General features: G+C 50.5%; 1 protein-coding gene across 1 annotated transcript; it reads right to left on the reverse strand.

The window, feature by feature from the left end:
* Positions 1-1,606: 1,606 nt before the first annotated feature.
* taldo1 (transaldolase 1) lies at positions 1,607-24,463 on the reverse strand. The gene is made up of 8 exons (XM_079620162.1): positions 24,283-24,463; positions 21,039-21,162; positions 20,812-20,919; positions 10,711-10,842; positions 10,365-10,540; positions 4,349-4,546; positions 2,677-2,822; positions 1,607-2,394 (listed from the first exon to the last, which is right to left on the reverse strand). Exons 1-8 carry the CDS (start codon positions 24,377-24,379, stop codon positions 2,362-2,364), a joined length of 1,014 nt encoding a protein of 337 aa, XP_079476288.1. The 5' UTR covers positions 24,380-24,463; the 3' UTR covers positions 1,607-2,361.
* Between the last annotated feature and the right edge of the window lie 1,650 nt (positions 24,464-26,113).

Consider the following 26,113-nt stretch of genomic DNA (forward strand, 5'->3'; position numbering starts at 1 on the left):
TTTCGGTCACACACACCTGAACACACACCCTGGCATTTCTACTTTTTTGGTCAATTTTCCACTGAGTTTAAAGTTGCATTTATGGGCGGTAGAGATTTAATATCCTTCCGGATCATAAACCGTTGCTGTTTTCCTCCTCGTCTTTCAAGAAAATTCTTGTTTCTAAACAAACTCCAGGGTTGTGTGTTCATCTAATACACATCAACGCCTCAATCAATAGAAGATTAATTACCCGGTTTAGATCACGGCTGTGAGACACTACATGTTCTTCTTAGGTTTATATGGCTCTCACTAAACGCCAGGAGTTTGAATATAAAAATGTAGTATTTAAATCATTTGACATATTAACTTCTATTATAAACACTGTAATATTATAATCACATCTGAATGAGGCTTTTAATTGAATCAAATCAGCGTATTGTCATTCTTCTGGTTCGAGTCGCAGCTGAAGCCTGGAGTTTTCATTGTGTTGGTTTCCCTCACAACCAGACATACAGCTAATGCTTACGAGTGTGTGTGTGTGTGTGAGAGAGAGAGAGAGAGGGAGTGTGTGTGTGTGTGAGAGAGAGCGAGGGAGAGTGTGTGTGTGTGTGTGTGTGAGAGAGAGGGAGAGTGTGTGAGAGAGAGAGGGAGTGTGTGTGTGAGAGAGAGTGTGTGAGAGAGAGAGGGAGTGTGTGTGTGTGTGTGAGGGAGAGAGGGAGTGTGTGTGTGAGAGAGAGAGGGAGTGTGTGTGAGAGAGAGAGAGGGAGTGTGTGTGTGTGTGTGAGAGAGAGGGAGTGTGTGTGTGTGTGTGTGTGTGTGAGAGAGCGAGGGAGAGTGTGTGTGTGTGAGAGAGAGGGAGTGTGTGTGTGTGAGAGAGAGAGGGAGTTTGTGTGTGTGTGTGAGAGAGCGAGGGAGAGTGTGTGTGTGAGAGAGAGAGTGTGTGAGACAGAGGGAGAGTGTGTGAGAGAGAGAGGGAGTGTGTGTGTGAGGGAGAGAGGGAGTGTGTGTGTGAGAGAGAGAGAGGGAGAGTGTGTGTGTGAGGGAGAGTGTGTGAGTGTGTGAGAGGGAGTGTGTGTGTGTGTGAGAGAGAGCGAGGGAGAGTGTGTGTGTGTGAGAGAGAGGGAGTGTGTGTGTGTGAGAGAGAGTGTGTGAGAGAGGGAGTGTGTGTGTGTGAGGGAGAGAGGGAGTGTGTGTGTGAGAGAGAGAGAGGGAGTGTGTGTGTGTGAGGGAGAGAGGGAGTGTGTGTGTGAGAGAGAGAGAGGGAGAGTGTGTGTGTGTGTGTGAGAGAGAGAGTGTGTGAGACAGAGGGAGAGTGTGTGAGAGAGAGAGGGAGTGTGTGTGTGTGTGTGTGTGAGGGAGAGAGGGAGTGTGTGTGTGAGAGAGAGAGAGAGGGAGAGTGTGTGTGTGTGAGGGAGAGTGTGTGAGTGTGTGTGTGAGGGAGAGTGTGTGAGTGTGTGTGTGTGAGGGAGAGAGGGAGTGTGTGTGTGAGAGAGAGAGAGGGAGAGTGTGTGTGTGTGTGTGAGGGAGAGAGGGAGAAAAAGTGATGTTTAATTTACTCCCTAAGAATAATTATGCTATTTATGTTTCTAAATGTTAGAGTACTCCTACCGTGAAGCTGGATGAACACACCAAGGGTAACGGGACTGGTTTCAACCAAAATCAAAGTAATTGACTGTACAACTCTGACAGAAACTCAATGATGTCAGGGCTATAATGTGATTGGTTGTGAAAGCACACATGATCCAACTTGGCCATTACACTTTTTCAATGGTAGAGCCGAGGATTTATTTCCTATAGGACCATTCCTGAAAACACACGCTTGTGATCTGGGTTAGTGGTCCACAAATCTATTTACACTCTAAACCTTGTGCTGAAGTCAGAGCCGTGTTGGTTTCAGAGCATGTGATCAGATTAGGCCATTTGACCAACACACTAAAACAAGAGAGAAAAAGCTACATAAGCGTTCAGCAAACTGGAATGAAGCACTTCGATGAGGAAAGATGTTTTAATGACAGATACAAAACCTACATGTTATCATCAGAACGTATGGGTGCTGGATAGAAAACACTGATGCACATTCCCATGTGAATTTTATAGAAATTAATAGAGCTAGTGGTTTACAAACGATTGAAGCTACAGCCAACTTCACAGCCATTGGTCCAGCAGTAAAAGCGGAGTTAGTCTGGGTTCAGTTTAATCTGGCCACTTCATTACTATCAGTTTTCTATTAAAATGTGCATGGCTTATAAACAGCCGGCTGTATTTATTCTGAAGACTGCAGGCGGACCGTCGGCCACAACCAGGAGTGCAGCGGAACCGGCCAATCAGAGGTCAGATCTGGAGAGAAGCGATTGGTCCTCTAAAGCGTCGCTGTCTTCACTACTTTCCGTTCTTCACATTAGACATCCTCTCCTGAAACAAACAGGGAAGAGATGAAGTTGCACAAGCTGAGGCCCACATCACCTGAACGTGGAAACATTCATTTATGTAAAGAATAACATTAATTAAACATGTTTAATACGTTTCCTCATCGATGGGTTTAAACATCTCATAATATAGCCAGAAGCGTTCACAAACGTCACATTTAACAAACATGCATTATTTCTGGATTCTGCACATGTTGCTACTTTAAAGATGACCAACAGTCACACTCCGACTCTAACCGTGGAACCGCGGATAAACGTGTGTGTGCACCTTGATCATGGCCTCCAGTTTAACGGCGTCGGCAGCAAACTTGCGGATCCCGTCAGAGAGTTTCTCCACGGCCATCCGGTCCTCGTTGTGCAGCCAGCGGAAGCTCTTCTCATCCAGGTGGACCTTCTCCAGATCACAGTCCTTAGCTGAACACAAGACCAGTCTCGATCAACGTGTGTGTGTGTGTGTGTACAAGACCAGGCTCGATCAACGTGTGTTTGTGTGTGTGTGTGTGTGTACAAGACCAGTCTCGATCAACGTGTGTGTGTGTGTGTGTGTGTGTGTACAAGACCAGTCTCGATCAACGTGTGTGTGTGTGTGTGTACAAGACCAGTCTCGATCAACGTGTGTGTGTGTGTGTGTGTGTGTGTGTGCAAGACCAGTCTCGATCAACGTGTGTGTGTGTGTGTGTACAAGACCAGTCTCGATCAACGTGTGTGTGTGTGTGTGTGTGTGTGTGTACAAGACCAGTCTCGATCAACGTGTGTGTGTGTGTGTGTGTGTGTGTGTGTGTGTGCAAGACCAGGCTCGATCAACGTGTGTGTGTGTGTGTGTGTGTGTGTGTGTGTGTGTGTGTGTGTGTGTACAAGACCAGGCTCGATCAACACGTGTGTGTTCACAAGACCAGTCTCGATCAACGTGTGTGTGTGTGTGTACAAGACCAGGCTCGATCAACGTGTGTGTGTGTGTACAAGACCAGGCTCGATCAACGTGTGTGTGTGTGTGTGTACAAGACTAGGCTCGATCAACGTGTGTGTGTGTGTGTGTGTGTGTGTGTGTGTGTACAAGACCAGGCTCGATCAACGTGTGTGTGTGTGTGTGTGTGTGTGTGTGTGTGTGTGTGTGTGTGTGTGTGTGTGTGTGTGTGTGTACAAGACCAGGCTCGATCAACGTGTGTGTGTGTGTGTGTGTGTACAAGATCAGGCTCGATCAACACGTGTGTGTGTGTTCACAAGATCAGGCTCGATCAACGTGTGTGTGTGTGTGTGTGTGTGTGTGTTCACAAGATCAGGCTCGATCAACGTGTGTGTGTGTGTGTGTGTGTGTGTTCACAAGATCAGGCTCGATCAACACGTGTGTGTGTGTTCACAAGATCAGGCTCGATCAACGTGTGTGTGTGTGTGTGTGTTCACAAGATCAGGCTCGATCAACACGTGTGTGTGTGTTCACAAGATCAGGCTCGATCAACGTGTGTGTGTGTGTGCGTGTGTGTGTGTGTTCACAAGATCAGGCTCGATCAACGTGTGTGTGTGTGTGCGTGTGTGTGTGTGTGTTCACAAGATCAGGCTCGATCAACACGTGTGTGTTCACAAGATCAAGCTCGATCAACACGTGTGTGTGGTGTGTGTGTGGTGTGTGGTGTGTGAGTGTGGTGTGTGTGCGGTGTGTGGTGTGTGCGGTGTGTGTGTGTGCGTGTGTGTGTGTGTGTGTGTGCGTGTGTGTGTGTGCGCGGTGTGTGTGTGTGTGTGTGCGCGGTGTGTGTGTGTGTGTGTGTGTGTGTGTGTGTGTGTGTGTGCGCGGTGTGTGTGTGTTCACAAGATCAAGCTCGATCAACACGTGTGTGTGGTGTGTGTGTGTGTGTGGTGTGTGTGTGGTGTGTGTGTGTGTGTGGTGTGTGTGGTGTGTGCGGTGTGTGTGTGTGTGTGTGCGCGGTGTGTGTGTGTGCGCTCACCTCCCTGTGGCGTGAGGGAACACCTGACTGCGCTGTGGTCTTGGCTCAGTTCACCCAGAAGCCCAGGAGAGATGGTGAGGAGATCACAGCCGGCGAGCGCCTTCACTTCCCCCGTGTTCCTGAAGGAGGCGCCCATCACCACCGTCCCGTAGTTGAACTTCTTATAGTAGTTGTAGATCTTGGTGACACTCAGCACACCTGAGAGAGAGACAGAAGCGTGGCTAGTGGAGTGAACAGAGACGGTGGAGTGTCTCAGAGAGGTGAGAGAGAGAGAGAGAGGTCTGAGAGAGAGAGAGGTCTGAGAGAGAGAGAGAGGGGTCTGAGAGAGAGAGAGAGGGGTCTGAGAGAGAGAGAGGTCTGAGAGAGAGAGAGGGGTCTGAGAGAGAGAGGGGTCTGAGAGAGAGAGAGGTCTGAGAGAGAGAGGGGTCTGAGAGAGAGAAGGGTCTGAGAGAGAGAGGGGTCTGAGAGAGAGAGGGGTCTGAGAGAGAGAGGGGTCTGAGAGAGAGAGGGGTCTGAGAGAGAGAGGGGTCTGAGAGAGAGAGGGGTCTGAGAGAGAGAGGGGTCTGAGAGAGAGAGGGGTCTGAGAGAGAGAGGGGTCTGAGAGAGAGAGGGGTCTGAGAGAGAGAGGGGTCTGAGAGAGAGAGAGAGAGGGGTCTGAGAGAGAGAGAGGTCTGAGAGAGAGAGAGGGGTCTGAGAGAGAGAGAGGGGTCTGAGAGAGAGAGAGGTCTGAGAGAGAGAGAGAGGGGTCTGAGAGAGAGAGAGAGGTCTGAGAGAGAGAGGGGTCTGAGAGAGAGAGGGGTCTGAGAGAGAGAAGGGTCTGAGAGAGGGGTCTGAGAGAGAGAGAGGTCTGAGAGAGAGAGAGAGGGGTCTGAGAGAGAGAGAGGTCTGAGAGAGAGAGAGGTCTGAGAGAGAGAGAGAGGTCTGAGAGAGAGAGGGGTCTGAGAGAGAGAGGGGTCTGAGAGAGAGAAGGGTCTGAGAGAGGGGTCTGAGAGAGAGAGAGAGGTCTGAGAGAGAGAGAGAGGTCTGAGAGAGAGAGAGGTCTGAGAGAGAGAGAGAGGTCTGAGAGAGAGAGGGGTCTGAGAGAGAGAGGGGTCTGAGAGAGGGGTCTGAGAGAGGGGTCTGAGAGAGGGGTCAGAGAGAGAGAGGTCTGAGAGAGGGGTCTGAGAGAGGGGTCAGAGAGAGAGAGGTCTGAGAGAGGGGTCAGAGAGAGAGAGGTCTGAGAGAGGGGTCAGAGAGAGGGGTCAGAGAGAGAGAGGTCTGAGAGAGGGGTCAGAGAGAGGGGTCAGAGAGAGGGGTCTGAGAGAGGGGTCAGAGAGAGGGGTCAGAGAGAGGGGTCTGAGAGAGAGGTCTGAGAGAGGGGTCAGAGAGAGAGAGGTCTGAGAGAGGGGTCAGAGAGAGGGGTCAGAGAGAGGGGTCAGAGAGAGAGAGGTCTGAGAGAGGGGTCTGAGAGAGGGGTCAGAGAGAGGGGTCTGAGAGAGGGGTCAGAGAGAGAGAGGTCTGAGAGAGAGAGGTCTGAGAGAGGGGTCTGAGAGAGGGGTCTGAGAGAGGGGTCAGAGAGAGAGAGGTCTGAGAGAGAGAGGGGTCAGAGAGAGGGGTCTGAGAGAGGGGTCTGAGAGAGGGGTCAGAGAGAGGGGTCTGAGAGAGGGGTCAGAGAGAGGGGTCAGAGAGAGGGGTCAGAGAGAGGGGTCTGAGAGAGAGGGGTCAGAGAGAGAGGGGTCAGAGAGAGAGGGGTCAGAGAGAGGGGTCAGAGAGAGGGGTCTGAGAGAGGGGTCAGAGAGAGGGGTCTGAGAGAGGGGTCTGAGAGAGAGAGGGGGGTCTGAGAGAGAGAGAGAGGTCTGAGAGAGAGAGAGGTCTGAGAGAGAGAGAGAGGTCTGAGAGAGAGAGGGGTCTGAGAGAGAGAGGGGTCTGAGAGAGAGAAGGGTCTGAGAGAGGGGTCAGAGAGAGGGGTCTGAGAGAGGGGTCTGAGAGAGGGGTCAGAGAGAGAGAGGTCTGAGAGAGGGGTCAGAGAGAGGGGTCAGAGAGAGGGGTCTGAGAGAGGGGTCAGAGAGAGAGAGGTCTGAGAGAGAGAGGTCTGAGAGAGGGGTCAGAGAGAGAGAGGTCTGAGAGAGAGAGGGGTCAGAGAGAGGGGTCTGAGAGAGGGGTCTGAGAGAGGGGTCTGAGAGAGGGGTCTGAGAGAGGGGTCTGAGAGAGGGGTCAGAGAGAGGGGTCAGAGAGAGGGGTCAGAGAGAGGGGTCTGAGAGAGGGGTCTGAGAGAGGGGTCTGAGAGAGAGGTCTGAGAGAGAGGTCTGAGAGAGAGGTCTGAGAGAGGGGTCAGAGAGAGGGGTCAGAGAGAGGGGTCTGAGAGAGGGGTCTGAGAGAGAGGGTCAGAGAGAGAGAGGTCTGAGAGAGAGGTCTGAGAGAGGGGTCAGAGAGAGGGGTCAGAGAGAGGGGTCAGAGAGAGGGGTCAGAGAGAGAGAGGTCTGAGAGAGAGGTCTGAGAGAGGGGTCAGAGAGAGGGGTCAGAGAGAGGGGTCAGAGAGAGAGGTCTGAGAGAGAGAGGGGTCAGAGAGAGGGGTCTGAGAGAGGGGTCTGAGAGAGGGGTCAGAGAGAGGGGTCTGAGAGAGGGGTCTGAGAGAGGGGTCAGAGAGAGGGGTCAGAGAGAGGGGTCAGAGAGAGGGGTCTGAGAGAGGGGTCTGAGAGAGGGGTCTGAGAGAGAGGTCTGAGAGAGAGGTCTGAGAGAGAGGTCTGAGAGAGGGGTCAGAGAGAGGGGTCAGAGAGAGGGGTCTGAGAGAGGGGTCTGAGAGAGAGGTCTGAGAGAGGGGTCAGAGAGAGAGGTCTGAGAGAGGGGTCAGAGAGAGGGGTCTGAGAGAGAGGTCTGAGAGAGAGGTCTGAGAGAGGGGTCAGAGAGAGGGGTCAGAGAGAGGGGTCTGAGAGAGGGGTCTGAGAGAGGGGTCAGAGAGAGAGGTCAGAGAGAGAGGTCTGAGAGAGAGGTCTGAGAGAGGGGTCAGAGAGAGGGGTCAGAGAGAGGGGTCTGAGAGAGAGGTCTGAGAGAGAGGTCTGAGAGAGGGGTCTGAGAGAGAGGTCTGAGAGAGGGGTCTGAGAGAGGGGTCTGAGAGAGGGGTCAGAGAGAGAGGTCTGAGAGAGAGGTCTGAGAGAGGGGTCTGAGAGAGGGGTCAGAGAGAGGGGTCTGAGAGAGGGGTCTGAGAGAGGGGTCTGAGAGAGGGGTCAGAGAGAGAGGTCTGAGAGAGGGGTCTGAGAGAGGGGTCAGAGAGAGAGGTCTGAGAGAGAGGTCTGAGAGAGGGGTCAGAGAGAGGGGTCAGAGAGAGGGGTCAGAGAGAGAGGTCTGAGAGAGGGGTCTGAGAGAGGGGTCAGAGAGAGAGGTCTGAGAGAGAGGTCTGAGAGAGGGGTCAGAGAGAGGGGTCAGAGAGAGAGGTCAGAGAGAGGGGTCAGAGAGAGGGGTCTGAGAGAGGGGTCAGAGAGAGGGGTCTGAGAGAGGGGTCTGAGAGAGAGGTCTGAGAGAGGGGTCAGAGAGAGGGGTCAGAGAGAGGGGTCAGAGAGAGGGGTCAGAGAGAGGGGTCAGAGAGAGAGGTCTGAGAGAGGGGTCAGAGAGAGAGGTCTGAGAGAGGGGTCTGAGAGAGGGGTCAGAGAGAGGGGTCAGAGAGAGGGGTCAGAGAGAGAGGTCTGAGAGAGGGGTCAGAGAGAGGGGTCAGAGAGAGAGGGGTCTGAGAGAGAGGTCTGAGAGAGGGGTCAGAGAGAGGGGTCAGAGAGAGAGGGGTCAGAGAGAGGGGTCTGAGAGAGGGGTCTGAGAGAGGGGTCTGAGAGAGGGGTCTGAGAGAGAGGTCTGAGAGAGGGGTCAGAGAGAGGGGTCAGAGAGAGAGGTCTGAGAGAGGGGTCAGAGAGAGAGGTCTGAGAGAGGGGTCAGAGAGAGGGGTCAGAGAGAGGGGTCAGAGAGAGGGGTCAGAGAGAGGGGTCAGAGAGAGGGGTCAGAGAGAGGGGTCAGAGAGAGGGGTCAGAGAGAGGGGTCTGAGAGAGGGGTCAGAGAGAGGGGTCTGAGAGAGGGGTCTGAGAGAGGGGTCTGAGAGAGAGAGAGGGGTCTGAGAGAGAGGGGTCAGAGAGAGGGGTCTGAGAGAGGGGTCAGAGAGAGGGGTCTGAGAGAGGGGTCAGAGAGAGGGGTCTGAGAGAGGGGTCAGAGAGAGGGGTCAGAGAGAGGGGTCAGAGAGAGGGGTCTGAGAGAGGGGTCAGAGAGAGGGGTCAGAGAGAGGGGTCAGAGAGAGGGGTCTGAGAGAGGGGTCTGAGAGAGGGGTCTGAGAGAGGGGTCTGAGAGAGAGGTCTGAGAGAGGGGTCTGAGAGAGAGGTCTGAGAGAGGGGTCTGAGAGAGAGGTCTGAGAGAGGGGTCAGAGAGAGGGGTCAGAGAGAGGGGTCAGAGAGAGGGGTCTGAGAGAGGGGTCTGAGAGAGAGGTCTGAGAGAGGGGTCAGAGAGAGGGGTCAGAGAGAGGGGTCAGAGAGAGGGGTCAGAGAGAGAGGTCTGAGAGAGGGGTCAGAGAGAGGGGTCAGAGAGAGGGGTCTGAGAGAGGGGTCAGAGAGAGAGGTCTGAGAGAGGGGTCAGAGAGAGAGGTCTGAGAGAGGGGTCAGAGAGAGGGGTCAGAGAGAGGGGTCTGAGAGAGGGGTCTGAGAGAGGGGTCAGAGAGAGGGGTCTGAGAGAGGGGTCTGAGAGAGGGGTCTGAGAGAGGGGTCTGAGAGAGAGGTCTGAGAGAGGGGTCAGAGAGAGGGGTCAGAGAGAGGGGTCAGAGAGAGGGGTCAGAGAGAGGGGTCAGAGAGAGGGGTCAGAGAGAGGGGTCAGAGAGAGGGGTCTGAGAGAGGGGTCTGAGAGAGAGAGAGGGGTCTGAGAGAGAGGGGTCAGAGAGAGGGGTCTGAGAGAGGGGTCTGAGAGAGGGGTCAGAGAGAGGGGTCAGAGAGAGGGGTCTGAGAGAGGGGTCAGAGAGAGGGGTCTGAGAGAGGGGTCAGAGAGAGGGGTCAGAGAGAGGGGTCAGAGAGAGGGGTCAGAGAGAGGGGTCTGAGAGAGGGGTCTGAGAGAGGGGTCTGAGAGAGAGAGAGGGGTCTGAGAGAGAGGGGTCAGAGAGAGGGGTCTGAGAGAGGGGTCTGAGAGAGGGGTCAGAGAGAGGGGTCAGAGAGAGGGGTCTGAGAGAGGGGTCAGAGAGAGGGGTCAGAGAGAGGGGTCAGAGAGAGGGGTCAGAGAGAGGGGTCTGAGAGAGGGGTCAGAGAGAGGGGTCAGAGAGAGGGGTCAGAGAGAGGGGTCAGAGAGAGGGGTCAGAGAGAGGGGTCAGAGAGAGGGGTCAGAGAGAGGGGTCTGAGAGAGGGGTCTGAGAGAGGGGTCTGAGAGAGAGAGAGGGGTCTGAGAGAGAGGGGTCAGAGAGAGGGGTCTGAGAGAGGGGTCAGAGAGAGGGGTCTGAGAGAGGGGTCAGAGAGAGGGGTCTGAGAGAGGGGTCTGAGAGAGGGGTCTGAGAGAGGGGTCTGAGAGAGGGGTCTGAGAGAGAGGTCTGAGAGAGGGGTCTGAGAGAGAGGTCTGAGAGAGGGGTCTGAGAGAGAGGTCTGAGAGAGGGGTCAGAGAGAGGGGTCAGAGAGAGGGGTCTGAGAGAGGGGTCTGAGAGAGGGGTCTGAGAGAGGGGTCTGAGAGAGAGGTCTGAGAGAGGGGTCAGAGAGAGGGGTCTGAGAGAGGGGTCTGAGAGAGGGGTCTGAGAGAGGGGTCTGAGAGAGGGGTCTGAGAGAGGGGTCAGAGAGAGGGGTCAGAGAGAGGGGTCAGAGAGAGGGGTCAGAGAGAGGGGTCAGAGAGAGGGGTCAGAGAGAGGGGTCTGAGAGAGGGGTCTGAGAGAGGGGTCTGAGAGAGGTCTGTGCGAGGTTAGTCTGTGCAAAGTCATCTTGATGAACATGAGGACGCATGTTTCAATCCAATTATGCCAATTTGTGCTTTTTGCCCTGATATTTAGACATCAACAACACGAGATGTTGAATGTTCCTCTAACTATTATCTGAGAACATACCTGGGTCTTCATGGGGCTCGTAGTTTTTGTGATCTGTGTTTTCCTTGTACCAGTCCAGGATTCGTCCCACGAACGGGGAGATGAGTGTGACGCGGGCCTCGGCACATGCCACTGCCTGGGCGAAGGAAAACAGCAGAGTCATGTTGCAATGGATCCCGTGTTTCTCCTCCAACTCCCTGACAAACAGCCAAACACAGACGTCAGCCGACTCTCTCACCCCACTTATTGATAATACAGGTGCATTTGATGAATTAGCTTTCACACCATGTGTGCCGTTATCAAGACAACACACTGGAGCAACAGTGTGTAACACCATCATCTTATAAGCTGTAGTGAACACACTCACAGTCCGGCCTGAATGCCCTCCCACGTGGAGGAGAGTTTGATGAGAATGCGCTCTTTAGCGACTCCTGCCTCCTCGTAGAGAGAGATGAGCCTTCGGGCACGAGACACCATCGCCTCTTTATCAAAGGACAGCCTGGAAACCAAACATCACCTGCCATTAAGCATCAAATATACTATACTAGTGACAAAAACACACTATTCATTTTGTGCATTACATTGTACAATTGTTTATAACAATTACATTGTTTATATTGAACATAAATAATGCATCCAGAGGTTTTAGAGGTTCAGAGGGTTTGTGCAGTAACACTTTATAATAACTTTCATTAAGAAACCATTAACAAACATTATGTAATGCCTAACAGATCATTAGTTTATATATATATATATATATATATAAATTCACAAAGCTAGAAATAAGATAAATAAGATAATGTGCTTGCTAATGTTTACTAATGAACTTAATAAACATTACATAATAATTAACAGATCATTATTTCATGTAAATTAGAATGCTTACAAATGTTTCACTTCTATTTCACCCTTATCATGCACTTAAAAAATAAATAAATAAATAAATAAATAAATAAATGATTTTAACAGATTATTTGAATGCTAAGAAATGTCATTAAACTTCAGTTCATCCATTACCTAATGCACTTTTTTAGGAAGAATGCTTCTGTTTGCTGACAACAGACTTATAAACTATTCTCATTACGAATCTGGGAAAATGGTTGGCGCACTTTGCTTTTCAAAATGCAGATGATAAGCGACTGAAACACGAGCACTTACAGAGCAGCATTACCCGAGTCGAAGAAGAACAGTGCCGAGCTTTACTCTGGAACACGAGCACGTACAGAGCAGCATTACCCGAGTCGAGCTTTACTCTGGAACACGAGCACTTACAGAGCAGCATTACCCGAGTCGAAGAAGAACAGTGCCGAGCTTTACTCTGGAACACGAGCACGTACAGAGCAGCATTACCCGAGTCGAAGAAGAACCGTGCCGAGCTTTACTCTGGAACACGAGCACTTACAGAGCAGCATTACCCGAGTCGAAGAAGAACCGTGCCGAGCTTTACTCTGCAACACGAGCACTTACAGAGCAGCATTACCCGAGTCGAAGAAGAACCGTGCCGAGCTTTACTCTGCAACACGAGCACTTACAGAGCAGCATTACCCGAGTCGAAGAAGAACAGTGCCGAGCTTTACTCTGGAACACGAGCACTTACAGAGCAGCATTACCCGAGTCGAAGAAGAACCGTGCCGAGCTTTACTCTGGAACACGAGCACTTACAGAGCAGCATTACCCGAGTCGAAGAAGAACAGTGCCGAGCTTTACTCTGGAACACGAGCACGTACAGAGCAGCATTACCCGAGTCGAAGAAGAACAGTGCCGAGCTTTACTCTGGAACACGAGCGCGTACAGAGCAGCATTACCCGAGTCGAAGAAGAACAGTGCCGAGCTTTACTCTGGAACACGAGCACGTACAGAGCAGCATTACCCGAGTCGAAGAAGAACAGTGCCGAGCTTTACTCTGGAACACGAGCACTTACAGAGCAGCATTACCCGAGTCGAAGAAGAACAGTGCCGAGCTTTACTCTGGAACACGAGCGCGTACAGAGCAGCATTACCCGAGTCGAAGAAGAACAGTGCCGAGCTTTACTCTGGAACACGAGCACGTACAGAGCAGCATTACCCGAGTTGAAGAAGAACAGTGCCGAGCTTTACTCTGGAACACGAGCACTTACAGAGCAGCATTACCCGAGTCGAAGAAGAACAGTGCCGAGCTCTACTCTGCAACACGAGCACTTACAGAGCAGCATTACCCGAGTCGAAGAAGAACAGTGCCGAGCTCTACTCTGGAACACGAGCACTTACAGAGCAGCATTACCCGAGTCGAAGAAGAACCGTGCTGAGCTCTACTCTGGAACACGAGCACTTACAGAGCAGCATTACCCGAGTCGAAGAAGAACCGTGCTGAGCTCTACTCTGGAACACGAGCACTTACAGAGCAGCATTACCCGAGTCGAAGAAGAACAGTGCCGAGCTCTACTCTGGAACACGAGCACGTACAGAGCAGCATTACCCGAGTCGAAGAAGAACAGTGCCGAGCTTTACTCTGGAACACGAGCACGTACAGAGCAGCATTACCCGAGTCGAAGAAGAACAGTGCCGAGCTTTACTCTGGAACACGAGCACGTACAGAGCAGCATTACCCGAGTCGAAGAAGAACCGTGCTGAGCTCTACTCTGGAACACGAGCACTTACAGAGCAGCATTACCCGAGTCGAAGAAGAACCGTGCTGAGCTCTACTCTGGAACACGAGCACTTACAGAGCAGCATTACCCGAGTCGAAGAAGAACAGTGCCGAGCTCTACTCTGGAACACGAGCACGTACAGAGCAGCATTACCCGAGTCGAAGAAGAACAGTGCCGAGCTTTACTCTGGAACACGAGCACGTACAGAGCAGCATTACCCGAGTCGAAGAAGAACAGTGCCGAGCTCTACTCTGGAACACGAGCACTTACAGAGCAGCATTACCCGAGTCGAAGAAGAACCGTGCTGAGCTCTACTCTGGAACACGAGCACTTACAGAGCAGCATTACCCGAGTCGAAGAAGAACAGTGCCGAGCTCTACTCTGGAACACGAGCACCTACAGAGCAGCATTACCCGAGTCGAAGAAGAACCGTGCCGAGCTTTACTCTGGAACACGAGCACGTACAGAGCAGCATTACCCGAGTCGAAGAAGAACCGTGCCGAGCTTTACTCTGGAACACGAGCACGTACAGAGCAGCATTACCCGAGTCGAAGAAGAACAGTGCCGAGCTTTACTCTGGAACACGAGCACGTACAGAGCAGCATTACCCGAGTCGAAGAAGAACAGTGCCGAGCTTTACTCTGGAACACGAGCACGTACAGAGCAGCATTACCCGAGTCGAAGAAGAACAGTGCCGAGCTTTACTCTGGAACACGAGCACCTACAGAGCAGCATTACCCGAGTCGAAGAAGAACCGTGCCGAGCTTTACTCTGGAACACGAGCACGTACAGAGCAGCATTACCCGAGTCGAAGAAGAACAGTGCCGAGCTTTACTCTGGAACACGAGCACGTACAGAGCAGCATTACCCGAGTCGAAGAAGAACCGTGCCGAGCTTTACTCTGGAACACGAGCACTTACAGAGCAGCATTACCCGAGTCGAAGAAGAACAGTGCCGAGCTTTACTCTGGAACACGAGCACGTACAGAGCAGCATTACCCGAGTCGAAGAAGAACAGTGCCGAGCTTTACTCTGGAACACGAGCACTTACAGAGCAGCATTACCCGAGTCGAAGAAGAACAGTGCCGAGCTTTACTCTGGAACACGAGCACTTACAGAGCAGCATTACCCGAGTCGAAGAAGAACCGTGCCGAGCTTTACTCTGGAACACGAGCACCTACAGAGCAGCATTACCCGAGTCGAAGAAGAACAGTGCCGAGCTTTACTCTGCAACACGAGCACTTACAGAGCAGCACTACCCGAGTCGAAGAAGAACAGTGCCGAGCTTTACTCTGGAACACGAGCACTTACAGAGCAGCATTACCCGAGTCGAAGAAGAACCGTGCCGAGCTTTACTCTGGAACACGAGCACGTACAGAGCAGCATTACCCGAGTCGAAGAAGAACCGTGCCGAGCTTTACTCTGGAACACGAGCACTTACAGAGCAGCATTACCCGAGTCGAAGAAGAACCGTGCCGAGCTTTACTCTGGAACACGAGCACTTACAGAGCAGCATTACCCGAGTCGAAGAAGAACAGTGCCGAGCTTTACTCTGGAACACGAGCACGTACAGAGCAGCATTACCCGAGTCGAAGAAGAACAGTGCCGAGCTTTACTCTGGAACACGAGCACTTACAGAGCAGCATTACCCGAGTCGAAGAAGAACCGTGCCGAGCTTTACTCTGGAACACGAGCACTTACAGAGCAGCATTACCCGAGTCGAAGAAGAACAGTGCCGAGCTTTAATCTGGAACACGAGCACTTACAGAGCAGCATTACCCGAGTCGAAGAAGAACCGTGCCGAGCTTTACTCTGGAACACGAGCACGTACAGAGCAGCATTACCCGAGTCGAAGAAGAACCGTGCCGAGCTTTACTCTGGAACACGAGCACGTACAGAGCAGCATTACCCGAGTTGAAGAAGAACAGTGCCGAGCTTTACTCTGGAACACGAGCACTTACAGAGCAGCATTACCCGAGTCGAAGAAGAACCGTGCTGAGCTTTACTCTGCAACACGAGCACTTACAGAGCAGCATTACCCGAGTCGAAGAAGAACCGTGCCGAGCTTTACTCTGGAACACGAGCACGTACAGAGCAGCATTACCCGAGTCGAAGAAGAACAGTGCCGAGCTTTACTCTGGAACACGAGCACTTACAGAGCAGCATTACCCGAGTCGAAGAAGAACAGTGCCGAGCTTTACTCTGGAACACGAGCACTTACCCGAGTCGAAGAAGAACCGTGCCGAGCTTTACTCTGGAACACGAGCACCTACAGAGCAGCATTACCCGAGTCGAAGAAGAACAGTGCCGAGCTCTACTCTGGAACACGAGCACTTACAGAGCAGCATTACCCGAGTCGAAGAAGAACAGTGCCGAGCTTTACTCTGGAACACGAGCACGTACAGAGCAGCATTACCCGAGTCGAAGAAGAACAGTGCCGAGCTTTACTCTGGAACACGAGCACTTACAGAGCAGCATTAGCCGAGTCGAAGAAGAACAGTGCCGAGCTTTACTCTGGAACACGAGCACTTACAGAGCAGCATTACCCGAGTCGAAGAAGAACCGTGCCGAGCTTCACTCTGGAACACGAGCACGTACAGAGCAGCATTACCCGAGTCGAAGAAGAACAGTGCCGAGCTTTACTCTGGAACACGAGCACTTACAGAGCAGCATTACCCGAGTCGAAGAAGAACCGTGCCGAGCTTTACTCTGGAACACGAGCACCTACAGAGCAGCATTACCCGAGTCGAAGAAGAACAGTGCCGAGCTTTACTCTGCAACACGAGCACTTACAGAGCAGCATTACCCGAGTCGAAGAAGAACCGTGCCGAGCTTTACTCTGGAACACGAGCACCTACAGAGCAGCATTACCCGAGTCGAAGAAGAACAGTGCCGAGCTTTACTCTGCAACACGAGCACTTACAGAGCAGCATTACCCGAGTCGAAGAAGAACAGTGCCGAGCTTTACTCTGGAACACGAGCACTTACAGAGCAGCATTACCCGAGTCGAAGAAGAACCGTGCCGAGCTTCACTCTGGAACACGAGCACGTACAGAGCAGCATTACCCGAGTCGAAGAAGAACAGTGCCGAGCTTTACTCTGGAACACGAGCACTTACAGAGCAGCATTACCCGAGTCGAAGAAGAACCGTGCCGAGCTTTACTCTGGAACACGAGCACCTACAGAGCAGCATTACCCGAGTCGAAGAAGAACAGTGCCGAGCTTTACTCTGCAACACGAGCACTTACAGAGCAGCATTACCCGAGTCGAAGAAGAACCGTGCCGAGCTTTACTCTGGAACACGAGCACCTACAGAGCAGCATTACCCGAGTCGAAGAAGAACAGTGCCGAGCTTTACTCTGCAACACGAGCACTTACAGAGCAGCATTACCCGAGTCGAAGAAGAACAGTGCCGAGCTTTACTCTGCAACACGAGCACTTACAGAGCAGCATTACCCGAGTCGAAGAAGAACAGTGCCGAGCTTTACTCTGCAACACGAGCACTTACAGAGCAGCATTACCCGAGTCGAAGAAGAACAGTGCCGAGCTTTACTCTGGAACATGAGCGCGTACAGAGCAGCATTACCCGAGTCGAAGAAGAACAGTGCCGAGCTTTACTCTGGAACACGAGCACTTACAGAGCAGCATTACCCGAGTCGAAGAAGAACAGTGCCGAGCTTTACTCTGCAACACGAGCACTTACAGAGCAGCATTACCCGAGTCGAAGAAGAACAGTGCCGAGCTTTACTCTGGAACACGAGCACTTACAGAGCAGCATTACCCGAGTCGAAGAAGAACCGTGCCGAGCTTTACTCTGCAACACGAGCACTTACAGAGCAGCATTACCCGAGTCGAAGAAGAACAGTGCCGAGCTTTACTCTGGAACACGAGCACGTACAGAGCAGCATTACCCGAGTCGAAGAAGAACAGTGCCGAGCTTTACTCTGGAACACGAGCACGTACAGAGCAGCATTACCCGAGTCGAAGAAGAACAGTGCCGAGCTTTACTCTGGAACACGAGCACTTACAGAGCAGCATTACCCGAGTCGAAGAAGAACCGTGCCGAGCTTTACTCTGCAACACGAGCACTTACAGAGCAGCATTACCCGAGTCGAAGAAGAACAGTGCCGAGCTTTACTCTGGAACACGAGCACGTACAGAGCAGCATTACCCGAGTCGAAGAAGAACAGTGCCGAGCTTTACTCTGGAACACGAGCACTTACAGAGCAGCATTACCCGAGTCGAAGAAGAACCGTGCCGAGCTTTACTCTGCAACACGAGCACTTACAGAGCAGCATTACCCGAGTCGAAGAAGAACAGTGCCGAGCTTTACTCTGGAACACGAGCACTTACAGAGCAGCATTACCCGAGTCGAAGAAGAACCGTGCCGAGCTTTACTCTGCAACACGAGCACTTACAGAGCAGCATTACCCGAGTCGAAGAAGAACCGTGCTGAGCTCTACTCTGGAACACGAGCACCTACAGAGCAGCATTACCCGAGTCGAAGAAGAACCGTGCCGAGCTTTACTCTGCAACACGAGCACTTACAGAGCAGCATTACCCGAGTCGAAGAAGAACCGTGCCGAGCTTTACTCTGGAACACGAGCACTTACAGAGCAGCATTACCCGAGTCGAAGAAGAACAGTGCCGAGCTTTACTCTGGAACACGAGCACGTACAGAGCAGCATTACCCGAGTCGAAGAAGAACAGTGCCGAGCTTTACTCTGGAACACGAGCACGTACAGAGCAGCATTACCCGAGTCGAAGAAGAACAGTGCCGAGCTTTACTCTGGAACACGAGCACGTACAGAGCAGCATTACCCGAGTCGAAGAAGAACCGTGCCGAGCTTTACTCTGGAACACGAGCACGTACAGAGCAGCATTACCCGAGTCGAAGAAGAACAGTGCCGAGCTTTACTCTGGAACACGAGCACGTACAGAGCAGCATTACCCGAGTCGAAGAAGAACCGTGCCGAGCTTTACTCTGGAACACGAGCACGTACAGAGCAGCATTACCCGAGTCGAAGAAGAACCGTGCCGAGCTTTACTCTGGAACACGAGCACTTACAGAGCAGCATTACCCGAGTCGAAGAAGAACCGTGCCGAGCTTTACTCTGGAACACGAGCACTTACAGAGCAGCATTACCCGAGTCGAAGAAGAACCGTGCCGAGCTTTACTCTGGAACACGAGCACGTACAGAGCAGCATTACCCGAGTTGAAGAAGAACAGTGCCGAGCTTTACTCTGGAACACGAGCACGTACAGAGCAGCATTACCCGAGTTGAAGAAGAACAGTGCCGAGCTTTACTCTGGAACGAGCACTTACAGAGCAGCATTACCCGAGTCGAAGAAGAACCGTGCCGAGCTTTACTCTGGAACGAGCACTTACAGAGCAGCATTACCCGAGTCGAAGAAGAACCGTGCCGAGCTTTACTCTGGAACACGAGCACTTACAGAGCAGCATTACCCGAGTCGAAGAAGAACAGTGCCGAGCTTTACTCTGGAACACGAGCACTTACAGAGCAGCATTACCCGAGTCGAAGAAGAACAGTGCCGAGCTTTACTCTGGAACACGAGCACGTACAGAGCAGCATTACCCGAGTCGAAGAAGAACCGTGCTGAGCTTTACTCTGCAACACGAGCACTTACAGAGCAGCATTACCCGAGTCGAAGAAGAACCGTGCCGAGCTTTACTCTGGAACACGAGCACGTCAGACTCATCTATAGGGGTGGGGATCTCCCCACGATCCGATTCTTGATCTACTTTTTTATTTAATTAATTTAGTTTATTGACTTGAAAATCTTTTACATATGTAATAATAAATTGCCTTTTAAAATAATTAAATAACAGTAGCCTAAATTATAAAGAGGAACAAAGAAACATTTCAAGCAATAAAGAAAGAATGCTTTCAGTGTTCTGAACGTTTTCCTGTCAGGAGTGATTCTCTCTCTTAGCTTCACTGTTGATTGGTCATTACTGATGATGATATCATAAACAGTGGGAGAACCAATAAGCTGCATTCACACGAAAGCACACATTTCTTTTGAAATAATATTTTGTCCCGTTTAATCCCTTAAGACAACACACACACACACACTTCATATTTGTAATATATAAGCCTACTGCATTCCAAACAACAAATGATGCCGTCGTAGAGCATTAGTGAGGGAAACTAGGGCTGCACGATATGAGGAAAAGCTGCGATGTGCGATAACATTGTTTAATATTGCGATGACGATATGACTTGCGATAAATGTGATTGTTAACTACACTGTTCCCATGTCTTAGTGCTTTAATAGGTTCTTTGCGTGATAGGTCAAACGTTTATTACCTGCCTGGTTCAGAATACACGATTTTGGCACGATCCGTTTGACGTATGGGTGTCGTGGAGATTCGTAATAACGACAACGGGCGTCGGGACGCAAGATTCGATCGTTTCATCTCGTATAGTGTGTCATAGTGGGCGACAACCTACGTCGCGTGACTCGCGTCTGCGATGCTTCACGACAGAAAGACTATAGCATGTTTAATTCTTTAACGGTCCTCCACGACGGGTTGAATATGTGAGCGAGGCGAGACGTGAGTGAGTGCAACAGTGAGTGTGTGTGTGCGACTGTGCGCGCCAGTGAGCGTGTGTGTGTGTGTGTGTGCGTGCGTGCGTGAGTGAGTGAGTGAGCGAGGGACAGTGAGTGTGTGTGTGACGGCACGCGATGACTGGTCGGAAAGCAACGTGTTGTCTGACATGTTTCTTGTCCACGATTTTAGGAGTCAAAAACGTGTAAGTTAGTGCTAATCTGAACCAGGCATTATTCATTGTGTCAGGCTGTCTGTTGCGATGTGTTCATCGCGGGAGTTCATATCGCGATGACGATGAAAATTCGATGTATCGTTCAGCCCTAAGGGAAACACCGGCGGGCGAGACAGTGTGTAATTGGAAGCAAGCTGAATATACACACACACACCACACACACACACACACACACACACACCAGAGCATTAGTGAGGGAAACACCGGCGGGCGAGACCGTGTGTAATTGGAAGCAAGCTGAATATATACCGGTGAAACTCCAACATGTTGAATATCAGGCAAAAGTTCATTTATTTTGAGTAATTCAACTTAAAGGTGAAACTAATATATTATATAGACTCATTACATGCAAAGTGAGATATTTCAAACCTTTATTTGTTATCATTTTAATGATTATGGCTTACAGCTATGAAAACCTTTTCCCAATATTCTAATTTTGAATTTGGGGTTTTTATAAGCTGTACGCCATAATCATCAAACTTATAAAAAAATTAAAAAATTAAATGCTTCAAAAGGAAAGTGTTCCTACAGGTTTGACTGTGGTATCAAAATCAGTTTTGAGAACTGGGATATTTTTGCGGAGTTGGTACAGAAGACTGAGACACGGCACCGTGACCGCGCCAGTGCAGATCATGTGACCGCGCTAGTGCAGATCATGTGACCGCGCTAGTGCAGATCATGTGACCGCGCTAGTGCAGATCATGTGACCGCGCTAGTGCAGATCATGTGATCATGTGACCGCGCTAGTGCAGATCATGTGACCGCGCTAGTGCAGATCATGTGATCATGTGACCACGCTAGTGCAGATCATGTGATCATGTGACCACGCTAGTGCAGATCATGTGATCATGAGACCGCGCTAGTGCAGATCATGTGATCATGAGACCGCGCTAGTGCCGATCATGTGACCGCGCTAGTGCCGATCATGTGATCATGTGACCACGCTAGTGCAGATCATGTGATCATGTGACCGCGCTAGTGCCGATCATGTGACCGCGCTAGTGCAGATCATGTGACATCACCGGACTCTTACCTGGCATCGACTTCAGTGGAGACCCGGCCTGGAACCTTCTTCAGGATTTCCAGACCGAAGCTGACGAATAGCTTGTCCATGGCACTGGTCACCTGCTCGTCCTCACTCCTGAAATTGTATAATGTACATTAGATCTGTAAGAAACTATATAACATGTACTCAACAGGGCCGACGCGAGCGCAGAGAATTCTGCCCACGGTCAGAGGAAAGGACAGGCATGTGCTCACCCGCCGCTAGCCATGGCGTGCTTCATGGCCTGGTCCACCAGGTGCTGGTAGCTGGGCATCTTAGCGGCGGCCAGAATGAGCGACGGGTTGGTCGTGGCGTCCTGAGGCTTGTACTCCTCGATCGCTGCGAGGGACACACGACAGATTAGAGCTACAGTGGACCTTCTCTCTCTCACACACACACACACACACACACACACACACACACACACACACACACACACACACACACACACACACACACACACACACACACACACACACACACACACACACACACACACACACACACACACACACACACACACACACACACACACACACACACACACACACACACACACACACACACACACACACACACACACACACACACACACACACACACACACACACACACACACACACACACACACAGTGTGTATTCATAGTTTTCAGGATCAACTGCTGATCATCATGACAATGCAGAAAGACAAAAGGGGGGTTTAATCCTATTGCTCATCTTGTGTAAAAACAAACATTGAAATCACGGATCGGCAGTGTTGAGTTTCACAAGACAGGGTTAGGCAACAGAGTCTGATGCAAGTCACAGTCCGGCTCCAGCACTGGACGGGGGATGAAGTCCACCGCCAGGACCGTACAGGGACTCAACACGGCCAATCAGAGGCGTTTGAGAATCAGCTCCAAATGCTTGAGGGAAATGCTGGTAGAGTCACAATTTTTTAATTTCACCGACTTGGTACTAAAGTCTGAACTTTTGACAACACTAAACTGGACTGGGGCCATTAACAGCCATTACGTCAAGGCCGTGTCTTAACAACTAGTATGAGCAACTAGCAAATAGTTATGGTAATCAGTCTTACTCTTCGTACGGTTAGGGTCAGGGTTAGACTACACCACTGGTCAGGGTTAGGGTCAGGGTTAGACTACACCACTAGTCAGGGTTAGACTACACCACTGGTTAGGGTCAGGGTTAGACTACACCACTAGTCAGGGTTAGACTACACCACTGGTTAGGGTCAGGGTTAGACTACACCACTGGTCAGGGTTAGGGTCAGGGTTAGACTACACCACTGGTCAGGGTTAGACTACACCACTGGTCAGGGTCAGGGTTAGACTACACCACTGGTCAGGGTTAGGTTAGACTACACCACTGGTCAGGGTCAGACTACACCACTGGTCAGGGTCAGGGTTAGACTACACCACTGGTCAGGGTTAGACTACACCACTGGTCAGGGTTAGGTTAGACTACACCACTGGTCAGGGTTAGGTTAGACTACACCACTGGTCAGGGTTAGGTTAGACTACACCACTGGTCAGGGTTAGGTTAGACTACACCACTGGTCAGGGTTAGACTACACAACTGGTCAGGATTAGACTACACCACTGGTCAGGGATAGACTACACCACTGGTCAGGGTTAGACTACACCACTGGTCAGGGTTAGGGTTAGACTACACCACTGGTCAGGGTTAGGGTACACCACTGGTCAGGGTTAGACTACACTGGTCAGGGTTAGACTACACCACTGGTCAGGGTTAGGGTCAGGGTTAGACTACACCACTGGTCAGGGTTAGACTACACCACTGGTCAGGGTTAGACTACACCACTGGTCAGGGTTAGGGTCAGGGTTAGACTACACTGGTCAGGGTTAGACTACACCACTGGTCAGGGTTAGGGTCAGGGTTAGACTACACCACTGGTCAGGGTTAGGGTCAGGGTTAGACTACACCACTGGTCAGGGTTAGACTACACCACTGGTCAGGGTTAGACTACACCACTGGTCAGGGTTAGACTACACCACTGGTCAGGGTTAGACTACACCACTGGTCAGGGTTAGACTACACCACTGGTCAGGGTTAGACTACACCACTGGTCAGGGTCAGGGTTAGACTACACCACTGGTCAGGGTTAGGGTTAGACTACACCACTGGTCAGGGTTAGACTACACCACTGGTCAGGGTCAGGGTTAGACTACACCACTGGTCAGGGTCAGGGTTAGACTACACAACTGGTCAGGGTTAGGGTTAGACTACACCACTGGTCAGGGTTAGGGTACACCACTGGTCAGGGTTAGACTACACTGGTCAGGGTTAGACTACACCACTGGTCAGGGTTAGGGTCAGGGTTAGACTACACCACTGGTCAGGGTTAGACTACACCACTGGTCAGGGTTAGACTACACCACTGGTCAGGGTTAGGGTCAGGGTTAGACTACACTGGTCAGGGTTAGACTACACCACTGGTCAGGGTTAGGGTCAGGGTTAGACTACACCACTGGTCAGGGTTAGGGTCAGGGTTAGACTACACCACTGGTCAGGGTTAGACTACACCACTGGTCAGGGTTAGACTACACCACTGGTCAGGGTTAGACTACACCACTGGTCTTACTCTTCGTACTGTCCTGTCAGAGCAACTCACTAAATCTGAGAACATCAAGTCTGCCTGTCAACAGCGTTTTCATATGTGGAAAACAGTGTGTGGAAAACAGTGTGTGGAAAACAGTGTGTGGAAAACAGTATGTGGAAAACAGTATGTGGAAAACAGTGTGTGGAAAACGTCTAAATAAAAGTGTGTCACTTTGTGTCATTAAAAAGTTCATATTTTTATTTTAAGATTAAATATTTTTCCTGTTTAAACCACTTTGACTCATCATGCCTGTGCTTTCATCTTTTTTGCGGAAACACATTCCTTCCTTCTAGCAAAATATAAAGGCAGCCTAACCCATTATGAATTAAGCCTGCTTAATATTCATAAGATGAGGCGTGTCCGCCAGCACTTCCGGGTCTCCGACACCACACCAGTATTTTTCCGACCCAGTCGATTTGGTGTACATTAAACCAATTACCGGGAGGAATCACATGTTTTACACAGATCTGACTAACTCAACTGGTTCCTAATTACTCATGCATATATTATTATCAATCAGTTCCGCTAACGTAACTGAAGACAATAGTCTGGAAAAACTGTAGCAAAATTGCGAAAGCGCCAGTTCCTCAATGCAGATTAACTTTACCTAGCAATCATTAACTTTACCTAGCAATCATTAACCAAATAACGACCAAACTGTTTTCAAGGAAGGAAATTGAAGAGAACGACATTTGTAGTGTTCTGTAAACAGACAGCATGATCGTGGCTTAGTGTTGATTAGTTCTGTCTGTCAACAGGCTCGAGGATTAATGAAGTAGCGCACGAGCATTAGTAAACTCGCTCCACATTAACGTTAATTAACGGAAGGCATTTACCGTTGAAGTCTCCGGTGTCTGCGACGACCACCGTGTATTTCTTGATCTGCTCGAGCGCAGACTCCATCTTTCTCCGTTTATCCGGTGACACAGACATGATGATCGAGAAACACCACCGAGAGCTTTTATACCGGCGCCGAACACACACACACACACACACACACAGACTCCGCTGCTGGCGACAGCGCATGCGCAGGAGAGCAGGGCCACGAGACTGCGGGGGGCGGGGCCACGGCACATGACGCCATTGCGTAATAACCAACGATCGAAGGGTTGAGTCACACACACACACTCCTCATATCAAGCATTTTGCAAGATCACAGTGACACACACATCAGGATATATCGAGCCGTACATGGATATATAAATGCACGCATTCATTTTGTTTTATTTGATTGTTCAAATACTCTCAAATAAATATTCTAATACATATAGCCTAATATGCATAACATTATCAACACTGTACATTTGTGCTTATGTACTGTAATGTATAATTATATTCTAATTTATTTATTTTCTAATCTATCTCTGTTTTTCATTTCATAACCAGCATTCATTACTTTTTTTGGGGGGGATTTCATTAATAACTTTACTACAATAGAAGTGAGTGTGGGTTAGGAAGAACTCTAAATCTAGTTCTTCATTGGTTAGGTTAGGTTAGGTTAGGTTAGGTTAGGTTAGGGTTAGGTTAGGTTAGGTTAGGTTAGGTTAGGTTGGGTTAGGTTAGGTTAGGTTAGGGTTAGGGTTAGGTTAGGTTAGGTTAGGTTAGGTTAGGTTAGGTTAGGTTAGACTGCCAACAGATAACCGGTGCAGAGATGATGCGATGTGCAGGACTGGTGTGAGTAACCCTAACCGGTTCCAGCGCTCTTTATAGTGTGAGTAACCATAACCCTAATTACACAACACACGAGGAGAAGATGCGGAAGAAGAGGGAACAGGGAGATAGTTTTATAACATTCAAATAACTAATCTGTGGGAAATTAAGATTAAGTTTGAATTAAAGAATTTTCTGCAAAGAAATTCATATGATCAATGTTTTAAATTCGTAATGCAGTATCTGATAACAAAGTACAAGGATATAAGTAGTTCATTATAAGTTGTGAGAACAGATTAGTTTGTTGGGGACATTAAATTTAACATTTAATTTAATATTCAACAGTATTATTTATCTCCTGCACTGACAGCATTATATGAGAGCTGAGCTGGACGATGACATCACGGTTTACTCCAGAGCGGCTAAATAAACATGAACTAAATTAATAACTTTTTTAAAACAAAAACGAATTTTCTTCCGGAAACAAACTTTGTTGCATTATTTTCCTGTTATCTCTGAAAAGCTGCTTTGAAACACTCTGTATTGTAAAAAGCGCTGTATAAAGGAGACTCGGCTTGTTCCTGACTCACACTCAGCCAGTAATGCACCAACCGCTGTGTGTCAGCCTCCATAAACACCCAATCTGAGACCGGCCCTAACCCTAACCCAATCTGAGACCGGCCCCCTAACCCATAAACACCCAATCTGAGACCGGCCCCCTAACCCTAACCCAATCTGAGACCGGCCCCCTAACCCATAAACACCCAATCTGAGACCGGCCCCCTAACCCTAACCCAATCTGAGACCGGCCCCCTAACCCTAACCCAATCTGAGACCGGCCCCCTAACCCTAACCCAATCTGAGACCGGCCCTAACCCTAACCCAATCTGAGACCGGCCCTAACCCAATCTGAGACCGGCCCCCTAACCCTAACCCAATCTGAGACCGGCCCTAACCCTAACCCAATCTGAGACCGGCCCTAACCCTAACCCAATCTGAGACCGGCCCCCTAACCCT

This window comes from Phoxinus phoxinus (assembly GCF_949152265.1).
Source record: "Phoxinus phoxinus genome assembly, chromosome: 8".
Lineage (NCBI taxonomy): Eukaryota > Metazoa > Chordata > Actinopteri > Cypriniformes > Leuciscidae > Phoxinus > Phoxinus phoxinus.